This window comes from Balaenoptera musculus, chromosome 6 (genome assembly GCF_009873245.2).
Source record: "Balaenoptera musculus isolate JJ_BM4_2016_0621 chromosome 6, mBalMus1.pri.v3, whole genome shotgun sequence".
NCBI classification, from domain to species: domain Eukaryota; kingdom Metazoa; phylum Chordata; class Mammalia; order Artiodactyla; family Balaenopteridae; genus Balaenoptera; species Balaenoptera musculus.
The window spans coordinates 79,014,997-79,039,080 of NC_045790.1; the positions used below are offsets into that span (position 1 = coordinate 79,014,997).

Genomic DNA, 24,084 nt, shown 5'->3' on the forward strand with positions numbered 1-24,084 from the left:
GCAACTAAAGATCCTGCATGCTGCAACTAAAAAGATCCCACATGCCTCAACTAAAGATCCTGCACGCCACAGTGAAGATCCCACACGCGGCAACTAAGACCCAGCACAGCCAAATAAATAAATAAATTAATTAATTTAAAAAATAGAGTTGCCATATGATCCTGCAATCCCATTCCTGGGCATATATCTGGAGAAAACTATAATTCAAAAAGATACATGCAATAGCTGATTCACTTTGCTGTACAGCAGAAACTAACACAACATTGTAAAGCAACCATACTCCAATAAAAATTATTAAAAAAAAAGATACATGCATCCGTATGTTCCTAGCAGCACTATTTACAATAGCCAAGACATGGAAACAACCTAAATGTCTATCGACAGATGAATGGATAAAGAAGGTGTGGTACATATACACAATGCAATATTACTCAGCCATAAAAAAGAATGAAATAATGCCATTTGCAGCAACATGGATGGACCTAGAGATTATCATACTAAGTGAAGTAAATCAGAGGAAGACAAATATCATGTGATATCACTTATATGTGGAATCTGAAATATGATACAAATGAACTTATTTACAAAATAGGAACAGACTCACAGACATAGAAAACAAATTTATGGTTACCAAAGGGGAAAGGGAGGGAGGGATAAATTGGGAGTTTGGGATTAGCAGATACAAACTACTATATATAAAACTGATAAGCGGGCTTCCCTGGTGGCGCAGTGGTTGAGAGTCTGCCTGCCAATGCAGGGGACACGGGTTTGAGCCCTGGTCTGGGAGGATCCCACATGCTGTGGAGCAGCTGGGCCCGTGAGCCACAATTACTGAGCCTGCGCGTCTGGAGCCTGTGCTCCGCAACAAGAGAGGCCGCGATAGTGAAAGGCCCGCACACCGCGATGAAGAGTGGCCCCTGCTTGCTGCAACTGGAGAAAGCCCTCGCACAGAAACTAAGACCCAACACAACCATAAATAAATAAATAAATAAAGGAGTTTAAGCAAATAAAGCATCAAGAGAAAAGATTAAAACAAAAAACTGATAAGCAACAAGGTCCTCTTGTATAGCACAGGGAACTATATTCAATATCTTGTAATAACCTACAATGAAAAAGAATATGAAAAATAATATATATATTTAACTGAATCACTTTGCTGTACACCAGAAACTAACACAATATTGTAAATCAACTATACTTCAATTAAAAAAAAAAAAAAAAGAGCATCTGGGGTAAGAGTTGACTTCACTGCAATCTAGAGAGGGTTAGGAGCAAACAATCTAAATAAAACAAGATGAGTTCTCCGCTTACCAGGCTTCTTAAGCTGTTCTGACCAATTCTTTTCTCCAAAATATACCAGCAATTTAAAGTAAACTCAAACCAATTAAAAAATAAAAACAGGTGCCAACAATGAGATGACACAAGGGTTGGAATTATATAACAAGGATTTAAAAACAGCCATCATAAAGATGCTTCAGTGAATAATTATGAACACATTTGTAACTGAACTAAATAAATGAAAAGCTGGAAACTCTTGGCAAAGAAATAAAGGATATAAAGATGAACCAAGTGTTAAATTTAGAACTAAAAAAATACAGTAACCAAAATTTAAAAACTCAATGGATGAGCTTAATAGCAGAATGGAGAGGACAAAGATTCAGTGAACACAAAGATGGGACAATAGAAATTACCCAGTTTGAACAAAAGAGAGAAAATAGATTGGGGAGAGAAATTAGATGAAGACAACCTCAGAGACCTGTGGAATTATAACAAAAGATCTGACATTCATGTCATAAGAATTCCAGGAGAGGAAAAAGAGAATGGAGATTAAAAAGTATCCAGAGAAATAATGACTGAAAGTTTCTCAAATTTGGCAAGAGGTATAAATCTACAGATGTAAGAAGCTGAGCAGACTCCAAACAGGTAAACCCAAAGTAATCCACACCAAGACACATCATAATCAAACTTCTATACACTAAAGACAAAGAAAAATATTGAAAGCAACAAGAGAAATTAGACCTTACCAATATAGGAGAAAAACAATTTGAATGACCATGGATTTCTCATCAAAAACCATGGAGACCAGAAGGAAGTGACACAACATCTTTCAAAGGCTGAAAGAAAAGGACAGTCAACTCAAAATTCTTTACCCAGTGAAAATATCTTTCAGGAATAAAGGAGAAATCAGTATTTCTTAGATGAAGGAAAAATAGTAGACTACCCTAATGGCTTAAGGGTACCTACTGCTTGGGCTGCAGACGCTACAGGCAGAAGATGAGGCAGGTCCCCGAGCCTCCCCGAACCTTTCTACAAAGAGGTCTCTGTCACAGAGGGTGGCTGAGAGGACTGAGGGGGACCTCAGAGCGTGTGCAGAGTGCATGCGCCTGGCCCCAGGTGGGCGCTAAATCAATGGCGGATATTAGTCGAAAAAAGCTGATAACGACTCAACAGTAGGGAATTGAACCTTTTTTTTTAAAGAAAAAACGTCATTGATTTTTGTCCCCAAATCATATATTGAATGCCTACTGTAATGCGATGCACTACTTTAGGTTCTTGGGACACAACAGAGAACAAGACAGGAAGATCCCTGTTTCTTTTGGAATGTACATTCTAGTAGGGTGTGAGACAGAAGTACAGATGAAGAATAAATGAATTTAATAGTTATGTTAGAGAGTGGTGAATGCTATGAGGAAAAAGTAGAGCAGGGGCATGGTGGGGGGTGACATTAGATAGAAATGCCACTGGAACAAATCGAGGAGTGAAATGGGACAAAGCCATGAAGGAGGCAAGGGAGTGAGCCATGTGGCTATCTGGAGGAAGAGTATTTCCAGCATGTGGAAAAGCTAGGAGGGAGGCCCAGAGCCAGGAGGGAAAGAGCTAGGAGGCCTGTGTGGTGGAGGAGACTGGTCAGGGGAGACTGGTAAGACATGAGGTCAGAGTGGCGGGAGGAAGTAGTGGTACAGATCAGGTTGGGCCTTACACAGCTGTAAAGACTTTGGCTTTACTCTGAGTGAAACAGGAACCTTTGCAAGGTTTTGAGCAGAGGAATGATGTGTTTTGGATAGTTTTTAATAGGGTCATTCAGGCCGCTGTAGAGACTAGATTGGGAGGGAAACAGGGACACCTGTTACTAATAGATCAGGTAATGAACATCCCTGCAGCCATCAAAAAGGCTGACTTCAAAGATGATGATGACAGCCACTGTGGAAGTGCTCACATTTTCTTGCTGAGCCTGGTGAATATGCCAGGCTGTAGGGAGGGCTTCCCAGGTATCATCTCCTTTAGTCTCAGGACAACGTGCAGAGGGCAGTGATATCACTGACCCCGAGGCTCAGGCCTGTCAGAGATGACTGCTCAATAAATACTTGCTACTTAAGTCTTTTATTTATTTATTTATTTATGTAAAATAAATGTAACAAAATTTTAAAAAAGAAGGACTTAAGGAAGTTCTTGGAACAGAAAGGAAATGATAGAAGAAGAAATCGTGGAACATCAGAAAGAAAGAATAATGGAAAGAGAAAAAATATGGGTAAATACAGTAGACTTTCCTTTCCTTGAGCTTCTAAATTATGTTTGACAATTGAAGTGCTGTCCTAGTGGCTCTCATCTTTGTAGAGGAAATACTTAAGTTGGTTATATTATAAATGGAAGAAGAGTAAAATGGACTTAAAGAGAGACGGCTTCTGTACTTCCCTGAACTGGTAAAATGCTGACCTCTATAAACTGTGATAAGTTGTATATGTAAAGTGTAATACCTAGAGTAACCATTAAAAATCTATACAAAGTGATACACTAAAAATACTGTAGATAAATCAATTTGCAGTTCTTTTTTAAAAAATTGAGGTATAATTGATATATTAGTTTCAGGTGTACAACATGATATTTGTATACACTGCAATATGATCACCACAGTAAGTGTAGTTACCATCCATCACCATCCAAAGTTGTAAAAAATATTTTTTTCTTGTGATGAGACCTTTTAAGATTTACTCTTTTGGCAACTTTCAAATATATACTACAATGTTATTGACTATAGTAATCATGCTGTACATCACATCTTATGACTTATTTATTTTATGATGGGAATTTTGTACCTCTTGACCCCCTTCATACATTTTATGCCTCCCCAACCGCCATTCTGTTGCCTGTATCTGCGGTTTTGTTTTGTTTGTTCATTTCTTTTGCTTTTTTTTTTAAAATTTATTTATTTATTTTTGGCTGTGTTGGGTCTTCGTTTCTGTGCGAGAGCTTTCTCTAGTTGTGGCAAGCGGGGGCCACTCTTCATCGTGGTGCGCGGGCCTCTCACTATTGTGGCCTCTCTTGTTGCGGAGCACAGGCTCCAGACGCTCAGGCTCAGTAGTTGTGGCTCACGGGCCTAGTTGCTCCACGGCATGTAGGATCTTCCCAGACCAGGGCTCGAACCTGTGTCCCCTGCATTAGCAGGCAGATTCTCAACCACTGTGCCACCAGGGAAGCCCTCTTTTGCTTTTTATGTTCCCCATATAAGTGAAATCATATGTATTTGTCTTTCTCTGACTTATTTCACTTAGCACAACATCTTCAAGGTCCATCCATGTCGCAGATGGCAAGATTTTATTATTCTTATGACTGAGTAGTATTCCATTGTTCGTGTGTGTGTGTGTGTGTGTGTGTGTGTGTGTGTGTATACACACACCACATCTTCTTTATTCATCCATTGATAGACACTTAGGTTGTTTCCATATGTTTGCTATTGTAAATAGTGCCGCGATAAATATAGTGGTGCATATATCTTGTCAAATTAGTGTTTTTGTTTTCCTTGGATAAATACCCAGAAGTGGAATTGCTGGATCATATGGTAGTTCTATTTTTAAGTTTTTGAGGAACCTCCATACTGTTCTCCACAGTGGCTGCACCAATTTACATTCCCATCAGTAGTGCACGATTTATAAAAGCAAAAAAGAGTGCCATAGAGAAATCTAACAAAAGATGTATGGGACCATTTTGTGGAAAATTATAAAACAAGATATTAAAGGAGTAAATAAATAGGGAGACATGCTATTTTCAAGTATAGGAAACCTAAATATTTTAAAAACATACAGTCTCTAAACATACAGTCTCTTCATTTGTAGATTTAAATGTAGTTCTGATCAGAGTCTCAACATTAATTTTTGGGAACTTGCCAATCTGATTCTAAAACTTAAAAAGATTTGGTTATCATCTGAAAACCCATGTTTGTAACAGCCACATTAAAATATCAAAGAGAAAAATCCTTATTATTTCAACTGATCCAGGAAAAAGAGTAGTCAAGGCACTGATGAACTAGGCAGGCGTCTCTTGCCTTACCTGGTATCAAGATTTAAAAAATAACATTATAGTTATAGAGTACTTGATATTTAAATGTGCACACATTATGACAAGTAAAGAAAAATAAAATGGATGTCAAATTTAGTACAGTATTCTAAGGTTAAAGTAGTGACAGCTGAAGCAGTCTTTGTTACTCTCTAGGTATTAATATCCAAATTCAGAATAAATTAGTAAAACTAGGCCACCAGGATTCTGAGGATTTTATTTTGCAAGTAACACCAAGCACAATTTGATGTTTCTTTAAAAGTGAATTGTGCTGGAATTTTACTGAAATCTGGTGCGTGTAATACGTTCATCAAAACATTGTAATTTATGAAAATAGTTAATTTTAAAATGGTAACTGGAATATTTTATGTTTCAGTGTCCTTTCACATCATTTCTTTTACCTCCTCTTCCCCTCATTTTACAGAAACTGGATTGACAAAAATCTTCATTTTCCAGAACAGACAGAATTTTCATTTCTATCTGAAAACCTTGAGGCCTAAGATAGTTACGCTTTTTGTCTAAGGGCCCACGTAATGAAGCGTCAGAGCCAAGTCTAGAATCAAGACCTCCTTGTTCCTAGTCATTAGCAGCTGCAGCTTTTGCTCCACTCCCATGGGCTTAATGTAGCTTTTTAAAAGTTATCATTGAAATATTGGAAAACACTTTGTTTTTAGATGGTGTATCTTCATAATGACAAATACTTAGAAAAACATTTTCCTCTAACTATGATTTCTCTCAAGGGCCTATGTTTATTATTCGAGGGCTAGAGAAGACCCTGAATTAGCAATGATTCCATCCAATTCCAAAGAGATACTTATTGAGCCAAACACCATGTAATTAGTCCATTTAAATAGAGCAAATAAACCTAAGACAAATTAGTAAAAGCAGACTTTTGTAGATATAAAATAGGAATATAACTAATAAAACAAATTTAATGAGAACAACATTGGTAATAAAAGCATTTTTATTAGCAGATGATCTTAACCTGCATGGATTTCCCCTTGATATGCACAGTGTTTTGTGGATGTACCTGCATTTTTCTGGAGAGCAGGTGTGTAGCTTTTGTTAAATTATCAAAGGAGTCTGTAATTTTAAAGGTTAAGACTTTATTGTAACACAGTGATGGGAGGGAAGGCATATTGGTGCAGTTTCTTGAGGAGTAGGTGATGATAAAAAAGATGGGCTATGCCTGGGAAAAACTGAAAAGGAACAAAATGTATCTACTTCATTTCTGGACTCTCCTGGTATTCTCTGTCTTCCCTTATGCTGTCTTTCCGAAGCAGGAGATGTAGAAAGATTTATTCTTGAAGAAATTAAATAGGAAAAGTTCTGGATTTAGGATACCACAATTCCCTTGTTTTAGCCTTTTGCCTGACTAGCCCCCAGGACCTGGCACTCAAACTCTTAGAGATTTTGTGGGGCTAATGGGTTTTGCCTCTCATTGGACTGAAATACTGCTCTGTGCCTTTTTCTCATGTTGTTCCTTCTTCTCTTTGCCTATCTATGTTTTATCCATTTCCTTAATCCCAGTTCTACTTCTATCTATTTGATAACAGCTTTGGTTATTAATCCCAACCTTACTCATCTGTCCTTTCTCTTTGGCACATTTTATCTTAACATTACATTTTGGTTTCTAAGTTGACAGCGAATTATATGATTAGCTCTTTTCCTCTGTGTGCTTGCGTTGTTTTTGCTGTCTCTCTCACCTTCCTTAGGGTAGTGACTATGTTTTTTTCTTTTTCTTCTCCTCCTCCAGCTGCCTCCATGGTGGCATTCTGGTGAAATGGAAAGAACTAGACTTAGAGTCAGACGACCTGAATCCTTTATCTAGTGCCATTATTTAATCCATGTGATGTTCCCAGTTGATTCTTAATGTGACCCAGCCACAGAACCTCTCTGAGCTCAAGTTTCTTCTTACCTGTAAAATGGAGATAAAAAGGAAAATTGACATAAAACCCCAATATCCAAGAACAGGAATGGTACATTTTGGTGTTCTCACATTACTGGATGTAAACTGTTGTCCTTTAGAACTCCACTGCCTTGTACATTCATGCTCTTTTACTGGAATCCCAACTTCTCTGCAACTTTCTTTAGCCAGCTCTGCAACTTCGTTTCAGTCCCTCAAGATTCAGGTTGGGAGCATGTGATTGCTACACCTAGGTCTTTTGCCTTCGGCTTTTGCAGTGAGTCATAGGGTTCTGCTTCCCCTCTCTCGGGATTTCTTCAGAAAAGGAAGAGTATTTTGGTACTAGGGAGCCCAAAGGACAAATAGCCACCTCATCCATTTAATGCAGTTTTTCCTTCTTGTTTAACACCATTTTATACATAGTTGTTTTAATCTATAATTCCCTAATGACATGATGTTGAACATCTTTTCATATGGTTACTTGCCATCATTTTATCTTCTTTGGTAAGGCGTCTGTTAAAGTCTTTTGCCCATTTTAAAATCAGGCTGTGTGTTGTCTTACTGTTGAGTTTTAAGAGTTCTGTGTATATTTTGGATAACAGTCCTTTATCAGATGTGTCTTTTGCAAATATTTCTTCCAGTATGTGGCTTGTTTCCTCATTCTCTTGACATTGTCTTTCACAGAGCAGAAGTTTTTAATTTTAATGAAGTCCAGCTTATCAGTTATTTCTTTCATGAATTATTCCTCTTGTATCTAAAAAACCATCACATGCCCTAGGTCATCTGTTTTCTCCTATGTTATTTTCTAGGAGTTTTATAGTTTTATGTTTTACATTTAGGTCTATGATCCATTTTGAGTTAATTTTTGTGAAGGTCTTTGTCTAGATTCATTTTTTTTTACTTGTAAATGTCCATTTCTCCTAGCCCCATTTATTGAAAAGACTATCATTGCTACTACCATTGTATTGCCTTTGCTTCTTTGTCAAAGATCAGTTGACTACATTTACATGGGTCTATTTCTAGCTCTCTATTCTGTTCCATTGATCTGTTTGTTTGTCCTTTTCCTAATACTATACTGTCTTGATTACTATTAACTTTACAGTAAGTCTTAAAGTTGGTTAGTGTCAGTCCTCCAACTTTGTTCTTTTACTTCAGTATTGAGTTGGCTGTTCTGGGTCTTTATCCTCTCCATTTAAACTTTAGAATCAGTTTGTCTGTATCCACAAAGTAACTTGCTAGGATGTTGATTAGGATTGCATTGAACTTAAAGATCAAGTTGAGAAGAACTGACATCTTGACAATATTGAGTCTTCCTATCCATGAACATGGAATATCTATTTCATTCTTCTTTGATAGCTTTCATCAGTTTTGTAGTTTTCTTCATAGAGATCTTAAACATATTTTGTTAGATTTATACCTATTTGTTAGATTTATATAAATGGTAATGTGTTTTGAACTTCAAATTCCACTTGTTCATTGTTGGTATATAGGAAAGTGATTGACTTTTGTACAGTAACCTTGTATTTTGCAACCGTGCCATGATTGCTTATTTAGTTCCAGAAGCTTTTTGGTTGATTCTCTCAGATTTTCTACATAAATGATCATATCATCTGCTCAACATAGAGGACCATGTCATATGCAAGAATAAAAATTTTTTAAAAGAGAAAAGTATAGAGAATAATATATTACATACTCATGTACTCACCACCTAGATTTAACATGTTAATGTTTTTCATATTAGTTAAGGTTAAAAAAATAGTATATTATGGATAAAGTTGAAACATCCTTTACAGTCTCAATCCCTTCTCTCCCAGGATATAATCACTCTCAAAGTTGGTATGCAGTTTTTCCTTTCATGATTTTTATTCTAAAACTTGTATATCTATCCATCCATCCATTCACCCATCATACAGAGATATTCATTCCCTTATATTTTCTTCTGAAAATTCTAAAGCTTTTTGCTTGTCGCATTTAGATAATTTAACATTTAATCAATCCCCTAATCTTTTGCTATTATAAACATTGCTTCAACTTGTTAACTGGTATAAACTTCTTTCTGTACCTGTGGAATCTATCTATAGAGTAAATTCCTAAGTGTGGGATTGCTGCTAGGAGTTTTGATCTTTGACCAATAAATATAGTCATGTAAACGTGACCATAGTTGAGATACAGACAGTTCCATCACCCCAAAATGTTTCCTTGTGTTTCTTTGTACTGCTGTACTTTCTATTATGGTTTTGCTTTTTCTAGCATGTTATATAAATGGAGTCATACAGCATGTAGTCTTGTGTCTAGCTTCTTTCACTTAGCAAAATTTGCTTCTCAGATTCATTTTTTTGTTGTGTGTATCAGTAACTCTTTCATTTGTATTGCTGAGTAGTATACTATTGTATAGATATGCCACAATTTGTTTATCAGGACATTTGGGTTCTTTCTAGGTTTTTGGCTATTATGAATAATGTTCTTATGAACATTCATGTACAAGTATTTATGTGGACATAAATTTTCATTCCTCTGGGGTAAATACTTAGAAGACTAATTGCTGGAATATATGATAAATATGTTTAACTTGTAAGAAAACTTCTAAGCTGTTTCCCAAATGATTGTTTCATTTTGTATTCTCATCAGCAGTATATGAGAGTTCTAGTTGGTCCACATCCTCATTAAACACTTGGTTTTGTCAGATTTGTAAATTTTAGATCATCTAGTGGGTGTATAGTGCTATCTCATTATGTTTTTAATTAACATTTCCTTGATGAATAATGATATTGAGCTTCTTTTCATGTGCTTATTTGCCACCTGTGGTATCTTTTTTTGGTGAAGTGTCTGTTCAAATCTTCTGTCCAATTTTAAAAATGTGGGTTCTTTGCTTTCTTAATATTGAGTTTGAGATTTTTTTTATGGTCCTTTATCAGTCTTATCAGATACATTTTGCAAATATTTCCTCTTGGTCTATAAACTTTTTAACAGGGTCTTTTGAGGAATACATGTTTAACTTCTGAAGAAGTCTAGTTTATCAATTTTTTTCTTTAAACTTCATGCTTTTTGTATCCAATTTAAGAAATCTTTGCCTAATCACCCAAGGCCAGGAAGATTTTCTCCTATGTTTTCTTCTAGATGTTTTATAGTTTTAGCTCTTACATTTAGTTCTATTAATGATTCCCTTCAAGTTAAATTTTGCATATGGCACGAGGTAAGGATAATATATATTATTTTATTATAATTTATATAATTACATAGTATATTTATGCTATATTTATATATATATTTCTATTTTATTCCATTGGTCTGTGTCTATTTTTATGCCACTGCCACACTGTCTTTATTACTGTAGCTTTTACAGTAAGTCTTGAATTAGATGAAATTGAAGAATAATTGGGAAGAGAAATTGACACAAGACTAAAAGGGGCAGTCCAGTGGGAGACATACTTTGATTCAATGAAAAGAGATTTTAGACTTCCCTGGTGGCGCAGTGGTTAAGAATCTGCCTGCCAATGCAGGGGACAAGGGTTCAAGCCCTGGTTTGGGAAGATCCCACATGCCACGGAGCAACTAAGCCCTTGTGCCACAACTACTGAGCCTGCGCTCTAGAGCCCACGAGCCACAACTACTGAGCCCACGTGCCACGCCTACTGAAGACCACATGCCCTAGGGCTGCGTGCTGCATCTACTGAGCCCGCGTGCTGCAACTATTGAAGCCCGCGCGCCTGGAGCCCGTGCTCTGCAGCAAGAGAAGCCACCGCAATGAGAAGCCCGTGCACCGCAACGAAGAGTAGCCCCCACTCACTGCAACTAGAGAACGCCCGCGCGCAGCAATGAAAACCCAGTGCAGCCAAAAAAAGAGAGAGAGATTTTAGCACTAAGAAAATGGAGAAGGCCTTGTAAAAGGTGCTGGATTACCCATCTCTTGGAAAAACCAGGGCTTGGATGTCAGCTAAGGTGAAGCTTTCAGTTGTAATGCAGGAGAAGGATAATGGCAGATCTGTACTCTGAGTATCCTTTTCAAGCCTTGTGTCTTGGGATTTCCTTTTATCTTTTTTTCCCCCTGTGGCACTTAGGCTTAATCTTCATTGACAGAAAGATAGTTGGTGCTTTCTGGAATTTAGCAGTTTTCCTGCCTGTGTGGTCTTTGAGCTTTCCTAAGAGCTGGCATGTAGGATTCTGCAATTCTTCACTGATGTTTTGGAAACCAAGCTCTTTGCGATCATTTGGATTGGAATTCTCTCTCTCTCTCTCTCTCTTTTTTTTTAAAATTTATTTTATTGAAGTATAGTTGATTTACAATGTTGTGTTAATTTCTTCTGTACAGCAAAGTGATTCAGTTATACGTACATATACATTCTTTTCATATTCTTTTCCATTATGGTTTATCACAAGATATTGAACATAGTTTCCTGTGCTATATAGTAGGACCTTGTTGTTTGTCCGTTCTCTATATAATAGTTTGCTTCTGTTAATTGCAAACTCCCAATTTATTCCCCACACCACCTCCCCCCTTGGTAACCACAAGTCTGTTCTCTATGTCTGTAAGTCTGTTTCTCTTTCATAGATAAGTTCATTAGTGTCATATTTTGGATTCTATATATAAGTTATATCATATGGTATTTGTCTTTCTCTTTCTGACTTCACTTAGTATGATAATCTCTAGGTCCATCCATGTTGCTGCAAATGGCATTATTTCATTTTCTTATGTCTGAGTTGTATATATTAGTGTGTATACATATACCACATCTTCTTTATCTGTTCATCTATCGATGGACATTTGGGTTGCTTCTATGTCCTGGCTATTGTGAATAGTGCTGCTATGAACATATGAGTACATGTTATCTTTTTGAATTATAGTTTTGTCTGGATATATGCCCAGGAGTGGGGTTGCTGGATCATATGGCAATTCTATTTTTAGTTTTTTGAGGAGCTTCCATACTGTTTTCCATAGTGGCTGTACCATTACATTCCCATCAACAGTGTAGGAGGGTTTCCTTTTCTCCACACCCTCTCCAGCATTTGTTATTTGTAGACTTTTTAATGATGGCCATTCTGACTGGTGTGAGGTGATACCTCATTGTAGTTTTGATTTGCATTTCTCTAATAACTAGCGATGTTCAGCATCTTTTCATGTGGCTATTGGCTATCTGTATGTCTTCTTTGGAGACACGTCTCTTTAGGTCTTCTGCCCATATTTTGATTGTGTTGTTTGTTTTTTTGTAACTGAGTTGTATGAGCTGTTTGTATATTTGGAAATTAAAACCCTTGTCGGTCATATTATTTGCAAAGAGTTTCTCCCAGTCTGCAGGTTGTCTTTCATTTTATTTATGGTTCTTTCGCCATTTTGATTACTGTAGCTTTGTAATATTGTCTGAAGTCTGGGAGGGTTATGCCTCCTGCTTGTTCTTTTTCCTCAGTATTGCTTTGGCATTTCTGGGTCTTTTGTGATTCCATATAAATTTTAGGATTATTTGTTCTAGTTCGTGAAAAAGGTCATGGGTAACTTGATAGGGATTGCATTAAATCTGTAGATTGTTTGGGTAGTATGGCCATTTTAACAATATTAATTCTTCCAATCCAAAAGCATGGAATAGCTTCCCATTTCTTTAAATCTTCTTCAATTTCCTTTTTCAGTGTTTTATAGTTCTTGGTGTATAAGTCTTTCACCTCCTTGGTGAGGTTTATTCTTAAGTATTTTTTGATGTGATTTTAAAAGGGGTTGTTTTTTTACTTTCCCTTTCTGATATTTCATTGTTAGTGTAAAGAAATGCAACCAATTTCTGTATGTTAATCTTGTATCCTGCTACCCTGCTGAATTCATTTATCAGTTCTAGTAGTTTTTGTGTGGAGTCTTTAGGGTTTTCAGTATATATTTAGTATCATGTCATCTGCATATAATGACAATTTTACCTCTTCTCTTCCAGTTTGGATACCTTTTATTTGGACAGGAACTCTTCTTGATATCTGCTTATTCCCAGAAAGAAGTTACTTCTCACTCTTGTTTAAAACCTGTTGTCCAGATCTGGCCTGTTAAGGTCTTCTTTTGGCATGAGTGGAATGAGGGAGTTCCTATGATGGGTTTTAAATAAGGAACATAAATAATTTAAACCTTAGAAAGTTATCTGACATGAAATTGGGTGCCGTAGGAGTAATTTAGTTCCCTCTACCTCTTTGTCAGGAAGCTGTAAGAGATTTCTGCATGGAGTATGAGATTAGATTGGATGACTTTTAAGGGCCCTTCTAACTCTCTGCATTCAAGCTTTGATCAGAAGTCCCAGCTTCTTTTCTCTAATGACTTAGACTTAAAAATCTAGTCCTAACTCTAGTCTTGGCACATAGTAGTTACTCAATAAATGCTGGTTAAATAAATTAATTTGCAAGAATTCTTCACGGTGTCCTCTTTTTCTCTCTTGCAGTTAAAAGAGCCAAAGTCCAGGGTTACCAGGTAAGGCCAGCCTTTAATTATTATGTTCTTCTCCCCATACTTGCGTGTGATGTAAAAGCATTCTTTTCAAAATCATTATGTCATTTGATTCATTGATTAAATTAGTTAAATTCACTAAGTTCATTAAATTAATTAAAAATCAGTATGGGAAGAGATTGGTCAAGGGGGCACAAAGTTTAAGTTATGCAAAATGAATTATTTCTGGAGAGCTAATGTACAACAATGTGTCTATGGTTAACAAGTATTGTATACTTGAAATTTGCTAAGAGGGTAGGTCTTAAGTGTTCTCAACACACACACACACACACACACACACACACACTCACGCACAGAAAATGCTAATTATGAGGTGGTGAGGAATGTGAATTAGCTTGATTGTGGTGATTATTTCACATTGTATACATATATAAAATCATCAAGTTGTACACCTTAAATATATACAATTTTTAATTGCCAATTATACTTCAAAAAGTTGAAAAAAAACAGTGCTATCGTAAAACATCAAAGAAATCTATATCAATCTGGTGAAAAGTTAGTCTCCTTACCTCTTGGCCAACTCAATTCTGCTTCTCAGAAGTAACTATTTTGAGGCTTTTATATACCTTTTCAGAATTTTACTGTGTATGTGCATGTATACACTAATGGATCAGCTACACATGTCTTTGTGCAACCTGCTTTTTTTCCAACAACATATCATGAAAGTCTTTTCTTGTGTATATGTGTGTATACATATATCTGGTTCTTTCTTTCAAAGTGTTGTACACACACTGCTATATTTAAAACAGATAACCAACAAGAACCTACTGTAAAAAAAAAAGTATACAGAATTTTGTTGTACCCTAGGTCCCTTATTGAATATTCAGGTCATTTCAATTTTTTTGCTATTATAAGCAATAGCTTATAATATAAGCAATAAATGTTCTTGTGCATTTATCATTGCCTGCTTTTGAAAATGTATCTGTATGCTAGAGTCTAGAAGTAGAGAATTGTTGGGCCAAAGTATGTATTTTAAACATATTTGGTAGCTGCTGCCAAATTTCATTTCTGAAAAATTTTGCTAGCTTATAGTCAGACCAAAAGTATATGGGTGTCTGTTTTCCCAAATCCTTATCAATATTAGATAATATGAAACTTTTTAATCTTTGCTCATCTGAAGGTGAAAATGGTATCTCCTTATTTTAATACACATTTTCTTAACTGAATGTCAAGTAGTTATAAAGACTTACTCTAGTTCCTTCTGGGGGCAAAAGGAGGGTCTGTGGATTATGGGGGAAAAAACACGATTGGGAAGCCAAGAAAATCTGAATACCAAATCTGGGTGCAACAGGAACTAAAGTAGTTTCTGGGCCTACTGCTCTCTCCCAGTGGCTCTGGGTTAGGGCTTCTCTTCTTTCTGAGAAGCTTTCTGCTCTCCTTTCTCTTCCAGCAGGCTTTTTATGCTTACCTGTCTTGCACACACCCCATAGTGGCTGCTCCAATAGAATTTATATGCCTCTCCTTCAAGCTTCAGCACCAATCAATTGTTACTATTTCTTTGTTTTTCCTACTGAACATCTTTTGAGAGGAATCATGTTGGTCTCAGCTTTGGTCAGCTTATGAATTGGCTGGCTGCTTTTGGGTGGCATCTCCTTTTGGTCTAGTCACTATGTTGGATATGGGGAATGGAGTACAAAATCCTATGATAGAAAACAGCTTAGGGGTATACTGCATTGCTACTACCAAATATGTATGGGAATTCCCTCATGTGGGTGGGCTTGTATCCTCATATATCTTTGGTATAATTGTAGACTAATTGTAGGTATAAAACTACATAGTTTTTTTATGATACTTAAGAGAAAGATTTACCTTCTGCTAGAAGTGCATGACAGTGCCCATTTTCTCACACCTCTAACATAGGTAATTGTTTTAAGCAATCTTTGGCAATTTGATGAGTCAAAAATGATAGTCTTTTTTTTCATTTTATAAAATTATGATTAACTTCTTACATAGAGAAGTGAACTCTCAATTCAGTGTCCCTCATCATGGCTGATACACAGGAAGTAACAAAATGTGCTGTGTTAAGTCTTAGGTCAGATTTCTGAGTTTTGAGATCCAGGCCACCTACCTTTGTTTGGTACTCAATTTATACTCTCAGGTTAGAGAATTTACTTTTTCCGACTCTGTGATAATATATATATTTTTTATGTAAGTTGTGCTTTAGGGCCAGGGTGAATAGATCAAGCTTGAAATCCATTTCCTTTATGAGGAATTTTTCCTCAATTCTTGTCCCTGTAAACAATAGAGGTAACGCTTTCCTCTTCTGCCTTCCTTTAGTACTTTTTCTCTTTCTCTGTGGTACTTATTTCTTTATACATTTTATTAATTTGCATATCTTATCTTTCCTGTAAGATCAATTAGATTATTATTTTTTCAAACTGCAGGTGGTCTATAAAGTCAATTTAGTTACTTATGATTAATATTTTAAAAATTAGAATAAAAATATCAATGTATCACATCTTGCATTTCATAAAGCTTTTGTTTTTGTTTGTATGTGTGTGTATGTGTATCTACTGGTCAAATATAAAATATAGTCCTTAAATTTGAAAAACACTATTGTAGATTATGCTTTTGAGAACAGTGTGTGTTTTCTAATTTTTCTGTACCTCTCTTCTTAGAATGATGCTATATTGTACAATATATAATTCCATTTTTTCTTACATATACTGTAATTTGGACATTACTTAATTCCAAGGACTTTGTGAGACTGGATAACCATCTGAGCACTAAGTATTATATCTTTGTTTTGCATTTTTTCAAAGACAAATTTAACACATATGTGACCCTGAAAGTGCAAAATGTGAAGAGCACAACTGTAGCAGTCCGTGGCGATCAACCTTCCTGGGAACAAGATTTTATGTTGTAAGTACTTTGCAGCAGCAGCAGCATGCCTACAATATTTGACAATATTTCCAAGGTAATCACATTGGATTAAACAAGTAGAGGCTGAAGATTTTGTGTATATCTAAGACTTATAAAATATGTTAAATATTTAAAAACACATTTTAATAGCATGTTAAATATTCTTTTTGAAAACTAGAGAGAGGAACAAGTGAGGTGTGTGGTAGGTAAAGTACATCTGCAGTTTTGTTGTCTCCCGATTTGTAATCTATTTTCAGAGGCGAATTATGAATTTGAGTAAATGCTCAGTTTACATGGGTGAAAACACTACCTAGTCAGATTTTCCTAGTGGTCAGAATTAGGTATAGTATAACATACGGAGCATGATATTAAACCTAACTTAATCTTTCTTTGATTCTCAGAATGTGGTTATGCATGTGAGGACTGTGTGTTTCCAAGTCACCTGCTTTGGAAGATGAGGATGTCTGTGCTTATAATCCTTTTGCTTTATGGAGTAAAATGTTCTACCTTCATCTAATTAATAAAAATGAGTAAATATTAGTAGAAGTGCTTGCATATGACACAAAATTTAGTATATTATGATTGTAAGCTCTGGCTTCAAAAAACTTGCTATTTCCTTTTTTTCCTCTTAAATTTCAACAATTTTTTTTTTCTGCTCTAGGAAAGGGAAGAAAAATGTACAATATCATTTTGAAGGGCTGACCAAATCACTTAGCTTCTCTGAGTGTCAGTTTCCTTATCTGTAAAGGTCTACTCTCGCTTACAAGGTTATGCTTATTTTTTGGGAAGGTGGGCACAAGGGGGTCAACCAAGAAAATGTATTAAAATTGCAGTGAAATTTGTGATTGAAGTGACATTGCTTTGCGAGTTTTATAGTCCATCTCAGACACAGGATGACTCTTTTTATGGGGAAACATTCCAATCCTCTGGGCTTTTAGTATATTGCTGCTTATAGTACCATTTAGGAAACTTTATTATAATAGTTAAAGATTAAGATTATGAGGGTTTGGGCTAAGACAGTAACAGAAGGATAGATAGAAAAGGATGGATAGAAGCTGTTAAGGAGGTAGAACCAAGACTTGTCTTGGATGATTGGGTGAGTGGTGTGCTACTCATTAGGATAGGAGATAATAATATATCAGTTATGAACAAGCTTATATTTGAAGTTCTTATAGGACAGGTAAGAAGAAAGTTACAGAAGATAAGTTAGAAACTGAACCTGGTACTCATGGAAGCCTGGGTTGGAGAAATATTTTGGTCAGTTGAAGCCATAGGCATAGACGAGAAAGCTTAGGAAGAGTGTGTTGGGTGAGAAAAGGGCCTGGGGTAGAGCCTGGAGAGCACCAGCATTTAAAGAGGGGACAAAGAGGACTAGGAAGGAGTGAACAGAGAGCAAGAAGGAGAAACGAGATAGTAGTGTCCTGGAAGCTGAAGAACTGGGGCTTCAAGAAGAGACTAGTGGTGTCAAATTTCTCACTGGTTGCCTCTCTCTCAAGATTATGAACCTCATTTCTTCCTATCTGTTATATTGACATCAGAGTGAGACCATTTGTTTCTTTCTTCACTCATGTAAAGTCAAGTATGAACAGTTTTTTCAAGTCTCTTCCCTGTTAGCCATACCACAGTTCTGGCTGTGGTATATAAACTTAGCAATCCTGCTTTCTTTTGATTTCCAGTTGGCTCTAATAATCACTTGCTGTTATAACTGTTCCCAGCATGTGAAACATATCAATCTTCTGCAGTCTCTGATCAAATAAAGCATATAAAGCATAGTAGCTTTATTCTTACTTATTTTCCAATTTCCCATAGCACTTACTCTTTCAACCCTACTGTGATATGTGTGACTTTTCTTCTGTCTCCCACCTTGAGATGCTGTGTGAATTTTGTCCTCTCTCCTTCTACACACAGGTTTTATTAGCTACATTATCCACCTTACTGCTCCTATTCCTTATTCCTCGTATCCTGCTCTTCTGTCACTGGTAACTCCATTGCTGGTCACTTGTTCCCCTTTCTCCTTTTTTTTTCTCCCTAATGTATTATGTGGTAGCATCTAACATTCATTTTGGTACTTCTCATTAATCTTTAGTATTTCTTTGTCTTATTTCTAGGACTAGATTGTTCATTTCTTAAGGGCAAGGAGGGCATCTTCACTTACTGTGAATTTGCCTAGCTCAGAATCTTATATACATGTGTGCACGTATACTGTTGATTGAGTTAACAGAACAGAAACTTCCCCAGAGCTCTGGGGATGAGGCATAAACAGAGCTCTCAGACTTCTCTTAGTTGGGCCATCTGAGCAGATGTAGATAAGAGACTTCTCACAGAAGATATCCTCATTGTTTGGGCTTTATTCCCCAGAGTTCCCTGAAGAACAGATTTTCTTCTTTATCTGTCCAAGTCAAGCTGTAAAGACCTCTGGCTATTTCTTTTAGCTATTGGCTTGAGAGGCTACTTAGGACTTGCTTTGGGAATATTGTATATGTATCCCCAAGCAATTTTTCTTTTCCAGATTCAAAAGATTTGGGGCTGTTACATATATTTTTCCAAGGCTAATCAATTAATTAGGCTGAATGAAACTGTGTGCCAGAAGCTCAGTTTCCCCACTGTGAATGCCCTAACATAGTGGCTGGGTTTAGTCACCTACTTTTTGGTTTTGAACAGCTCTCCAGATAGCTTGGAAGTTTTTAGAGATAGGAGCTAGGTCCTATATTGTGTGTCTTCCCCAATGTACCAAGCCATATGAATTGTACATGTCAGGGAACATAAGTGAAAAAAATGAACTCAGTACTTTTCTATTCTGCTGTATTTATGTAAAAGGGGCAAATTTGCTTTGCTTCACTTGTTTTCAACACACTTGATATGAATTTTATGGCTATAAGGCCACATCCCAAACTAGTGAATCTGAGAACATGTATCTTAATAGTACAACAGGGAAGCCAAGCTATCTCTAAAGCACAAACTTGAAACTTCTACATGTGATTAATAGCTGTTGTTTTCCTGAGAATACCTTTCTGCTTTTCCTGCTGGAATTGGCCTTTTCTCATCTTTCTTACATTTCCCCTCAAATAACCTTGTGTTTCCATAAGAGCTTTCTGGAGAATGTTTTTAGCATTAACATAAGTGTTTGCTTGTTTCACCTTAAGTCCATAATTATTTTTGAGTTAACCCTTCCAAGCTGATATTCTTCCATGTATGACACTGCTTTTGCTTAGTGGTCACCTGGCTCTCTGGAATAATTTCTTTTTAAATAATTTTTCCTTGTTATTATTACAGGAAAATCATTGTGTTTATCATTATCCTGTGATCATTTTGTTTATAAGTGACAGTACCTGCTTTAACTGATAATGAACTAGCACACTCCAGTGTCCCTCAACTGCCTCTGACCACATGTTCCCATCAAACTTAGATCTTCTCATGGCCCCTTTTACTTTTGCTTGGATTCCCTTTCATATTTGTTATAAAGAAGCCTTGCTTTTTCCTCATAGTTCCCTGTATCCAGAGGTATAAGTTGGAGGCAGTGCTAGTATTACAATAAAACATATAAAACTGTTGCTTAAGTTTGGAGATTGTAGGCAGACACTCCTGGCAGTAATGCCCTCATTGCTTGGCTTCAGTGTTCTTGTGAAACTGTATTAGTCTAACCATGATTGTAGCTCCAAAGGAGAGGGGACAGACTGACAGAGGCATTTTTCTGTGCATACCCTACATAGGTTTCTAGGAACCTAAAGAGTGGTTGCAGCATCAGGGACATTTTGATTTTTCCCTGATGACAGGATCCTGATCAGGACATACTCAAGGTTTAGCAAAACAGGAGATGTAGATGTTTCTTTCATATTACCTGGTTTTCTAAAAAAGGGCTTTCTTCTTTCCTTCAGTGAGATTAGTCGCCTGGACCTGGGTCTAAGTGTGGAAGTATGGAACAAAGGACTGATCTGGGACACCATGGTGGGGACTGTGTGGATTGCACTGAAGACTATTCGTCAGTCAGATGAGGTCAGTCAGTGCATTGCCCATTTGGAGGTAGGGTTCTAGCCCTTGCTTCTCCGCATCCTAGCTCCATTCAGCTAATGTTCATCCATATAGCTCAGATTTCTCTGCCCCCTTTCTAATTAGAGGACATAAAACCAGCTTATTCCTAATGTCACCCAGAGGTTCAGGGGATTTTATTTAAGTCTGGCCTTCCCTCTGCCCTGTGACTGAACTCAGAGGTACCAGAGTACCTATTTAGCCTTATAAGGTAGATAGCCCCTTCTGAGTACTCTGTGTGTGTGTGGTGGTGGTGGGGTGGGTGGGATCAGCAGGGTGAAGGAGGGGAGTGTGAGGGAGGGGGAGAGAGGGGTGGGGGGAGAGGAAGAGAGAGAGAGAGAGAGAGTGTGTGTGTGTGTGTGTGTGTGTGTGTGTGTGTGTGTGTGTGAGAGAGAGAGAGAGAGAGATCTAGGATACCTGTGGCTTCTGCATTCCCTCTAAGACACTGTTCTGAGAGGAGTCCCATTAAACTTCCTCAGCCAGCTCTTTGAGTCACCTATCCCAGGGACCTGATTTCAGTCTTCCTTCTTCCACATATAACCTTAACAGAGTTTAAGGAACTACAGGCTTGGCAATTGGTATTCACACTTGTCTTAATATACTATTTTCAAGACTGAATTTCCACTCCACTTTACCAGATTAGAACATAACTCAGCATCATTTCCCTATGACACTCACTTTGAATATTTTCACTGTGGTCCCAGTTCAGGTCAACTTAACTAGCAATGTTACTAGCTCTTTAGTGATTAGAAATAGTGACACATTAAGTGACATAGTCATTAAGAATTGTACAGATTAAATATTGATCCATGGAGATGCTTTGTTTTTGAGTTTAGCGCTCTGGAAATTCTATCCTCGGTGGGCTGGGCAGAAAGCTGAGCACAGTGAAAGCTGCTCTCCCCCAAAGAGGGAGAACAGAAGCCACATACAGCAGAGGCTGGTGGTGACTCTGATGTGTTTGCCTCATTAGGATATGTGAATGGCCCTCAAAGCTCTCTGACAACGAAAATGAGAGAAAAGACCTGGCCTTTTAACCAAAGGGTATCATGAAAGAGTGAAGTTTAATCTTAGATCTCTTTTCTAGGAAGGGCCTGGGGAATGGTCCACATTGGAGGCAGAGACATAATGAAAGATGATGAGATCTGTGGAACTAAAACCCAACTCCCATAAAATTTTGCTGATACAAGATTTGAGTTGCCTTTTGGGAGTCTGATTAGATTTAAAAAACCATTTAATACTTTTTACCACATTGTTTGAAATTGTTTGTTAGTTGTTTTCTTACTGTGTCTTTTGTCAGCCATCTCCTTTCAGGGCATTCTGTCTTCCACTCCATTCCCTATAACACCTAGCTCAGGAATGTGCAAAGTAGACTCTAGAATGGTGCTCATTAAAGAATCCACACTGAAAGCATTCTTTTCAAGTCATTTAGTTTCGTATAACTGTTTATTATAATAAAATACCTGCTTGTCAGAGTATCAATGATTTATTCTTTTGATAATATTTTAACATTTATTGCCTTGAAGTGAATATATACCTTGTGATTTGTCAATTTAAGCATTGAAGTAGCACTAATAAATAGAATAGTAATTTACAAAGTAATTTTAAAAATCACACAAAAAGGGCTTCCCTGGTGGCTCAGTGGTTAAGAATCCACTTGCCAACGCAGGGGACAGGGTTCTAGCCCTGGTCCGGGAAGATCCCACGTGCTGTGGAGCAACTAAGCCCGTGCGCTGCAACTACTGAGCCTGTGCTCTAGAGCCCGCGAGCCACAACTACTGAAGCCTGGGCACCTAGAGCCTGTACTCCGCAACAAGAGAAGCCACTGCAATGAGTAGCCCATGCACCGCAACGAAGAGGAGCCCTGGCTCAACACAACTAGAGAAAGCCGATGCAACAGTGAAGACCCAACGCAGCCAAAAAAAAGAAAAAAGAAAAAATCACACAAAAATACATGTTCCTTATAAAAATTCAAATAGCATGGAAATGTACCTGGATAAAAAGTTAAGTTTCTCTTCCTACTTCTTTTGACCTCCTTTGCATTCCCTAGAAATAAACCACTGTTAACTTTCTTGTGTCTTGGTTTAGGCACAAGAAATTTCTTCTCTAGAAATTTATTTTGACAAAATTTGGGTCATACTCTATGTACTATATATGGTGATAGTATTGTATAAACTAAAGCATATTATCTTGGACATCATTTCATGTTATACTTTAAGATCTATCTTGCTGATCTCAACAGCTGCTTTATATCATAAGTTATCTAAGCAATCCTTTTTTTTTGCAATCCTTTATTGATTGACATGTAGGTTGTTTCCAGTTTTTTTTGATATACCGCTGTAACGAACAGCTTTATCTATGCCCATTTATGAATCTAGGATAAATTCCTTAAAGTAGAATTTAAAGAATAGGTCAAATCTACAAACAATAAATAATGGAGAGGGTGTGGAGAAAAGGGAACCTTCCTACACTGTTGATGGGAAACAAAATTGGTACAGCCACTATGGAGAACAATATGGAGGTTCCATAAAAAACTAAAAATAGAACTACCCTATGACCCAGCAATCCCACTACTGGTCATATACCTGGAGAAAACCATAATTCAAAACGACACATGCACCCCAATGTTCATTGCAGCACTATTTACAATAGCCAGGACATGGAAGCAACCTAAATGTCCATCAATAGAGGAATGGATAAAGAAGATGTGGTACATGTATACAATGGAATATTACTCAGCCATAAAAAGGAACGAAATTGGGTCATTTGTAGAGATGTGGATGGACCTAGAGAGTGTCATATGGAGTGAAGTAAGTCAGAAAGAAAGAGAAAAACAAATATCGTATATTAATGCGTATATGTGGAATCTAGAAAAACGGTATAGATGATCTTATTTGCAAAGCAGAAATAGAGACACAGACGTAGAGAACAAACAGTATGGATACCAAGGCGGAAAGCAGGGCAGGTGGGAGGAATTGGGAGATTGGGATTGACATATATACACTACTGATACTATGTGTAAGAGATAACTAATGAGAACATACTGCGTAAAGCACAGGGAAGTCTACTCTGGGGACCTAAAAGGAAGGAAATCCAAAAAAGAGGGGATATATGTATATGTATAGCTGATTCATTTTGCTGTACAGTAGAAGCTAACACAACATTGTAAACCAACTATACTCCAATAAAAATTAATTAAATAAAGAATAGGTCAAAAGGTATGTGCATCGTTACTCTTCATAGTACTGCCAAGTTGCTTGTGTTAAAAAAAAAAAGATTGTACCAGTTTATATTTCTACCAACAATGTCTCAGGTGTCTCTTTTCTGCATATCTTTGCCAACATTTTGTAATTTCCCAATTTTTAAATGTTGGTATCTTGTTTAATTTAATTTAACTTTATACAGTTTTAATTTTGACTGTTTACTGATATTCATGTATACTATTGTTGTTGCTGCTGTCTTATGATTTCAATCTATTTATATGTTGTACCTTATG

The 24,084-nt window shown here is 36.8% G+C and overlaps 1 protein-coding gene across 1 annotated transcript in view; it reads left to right on the forward strand.

Moving 5' to 3' along the window:
- Positions 1 to 13,642: 13,642 nt before the first annotated feature.
- LOC118896386 overlaps positions 13,643 to 24,084 on the forward strand; it is a gene marked incomplete at its 5' end in the record, with an annotated part of 75,978 nt that continues 65,536 nt past the window's right edge. Inside the window, 5 exon segments of the mRNA XM_036854160.1 lie at positions 13,643 to 13,667; positions 16,466 to 16,565; positions 20,441 to 20,558; positions 21,676 to 21,712; positions 21,715 to 21,798. Coding sequence (XP_036710055.1) covers positions 13,643 to 13,667; positions 16,466 to 16,565; positions 20,441 to 20,558; positions 21,676 to 21,712; positions 21,715 to 21,798 — 364 coding nt within the window.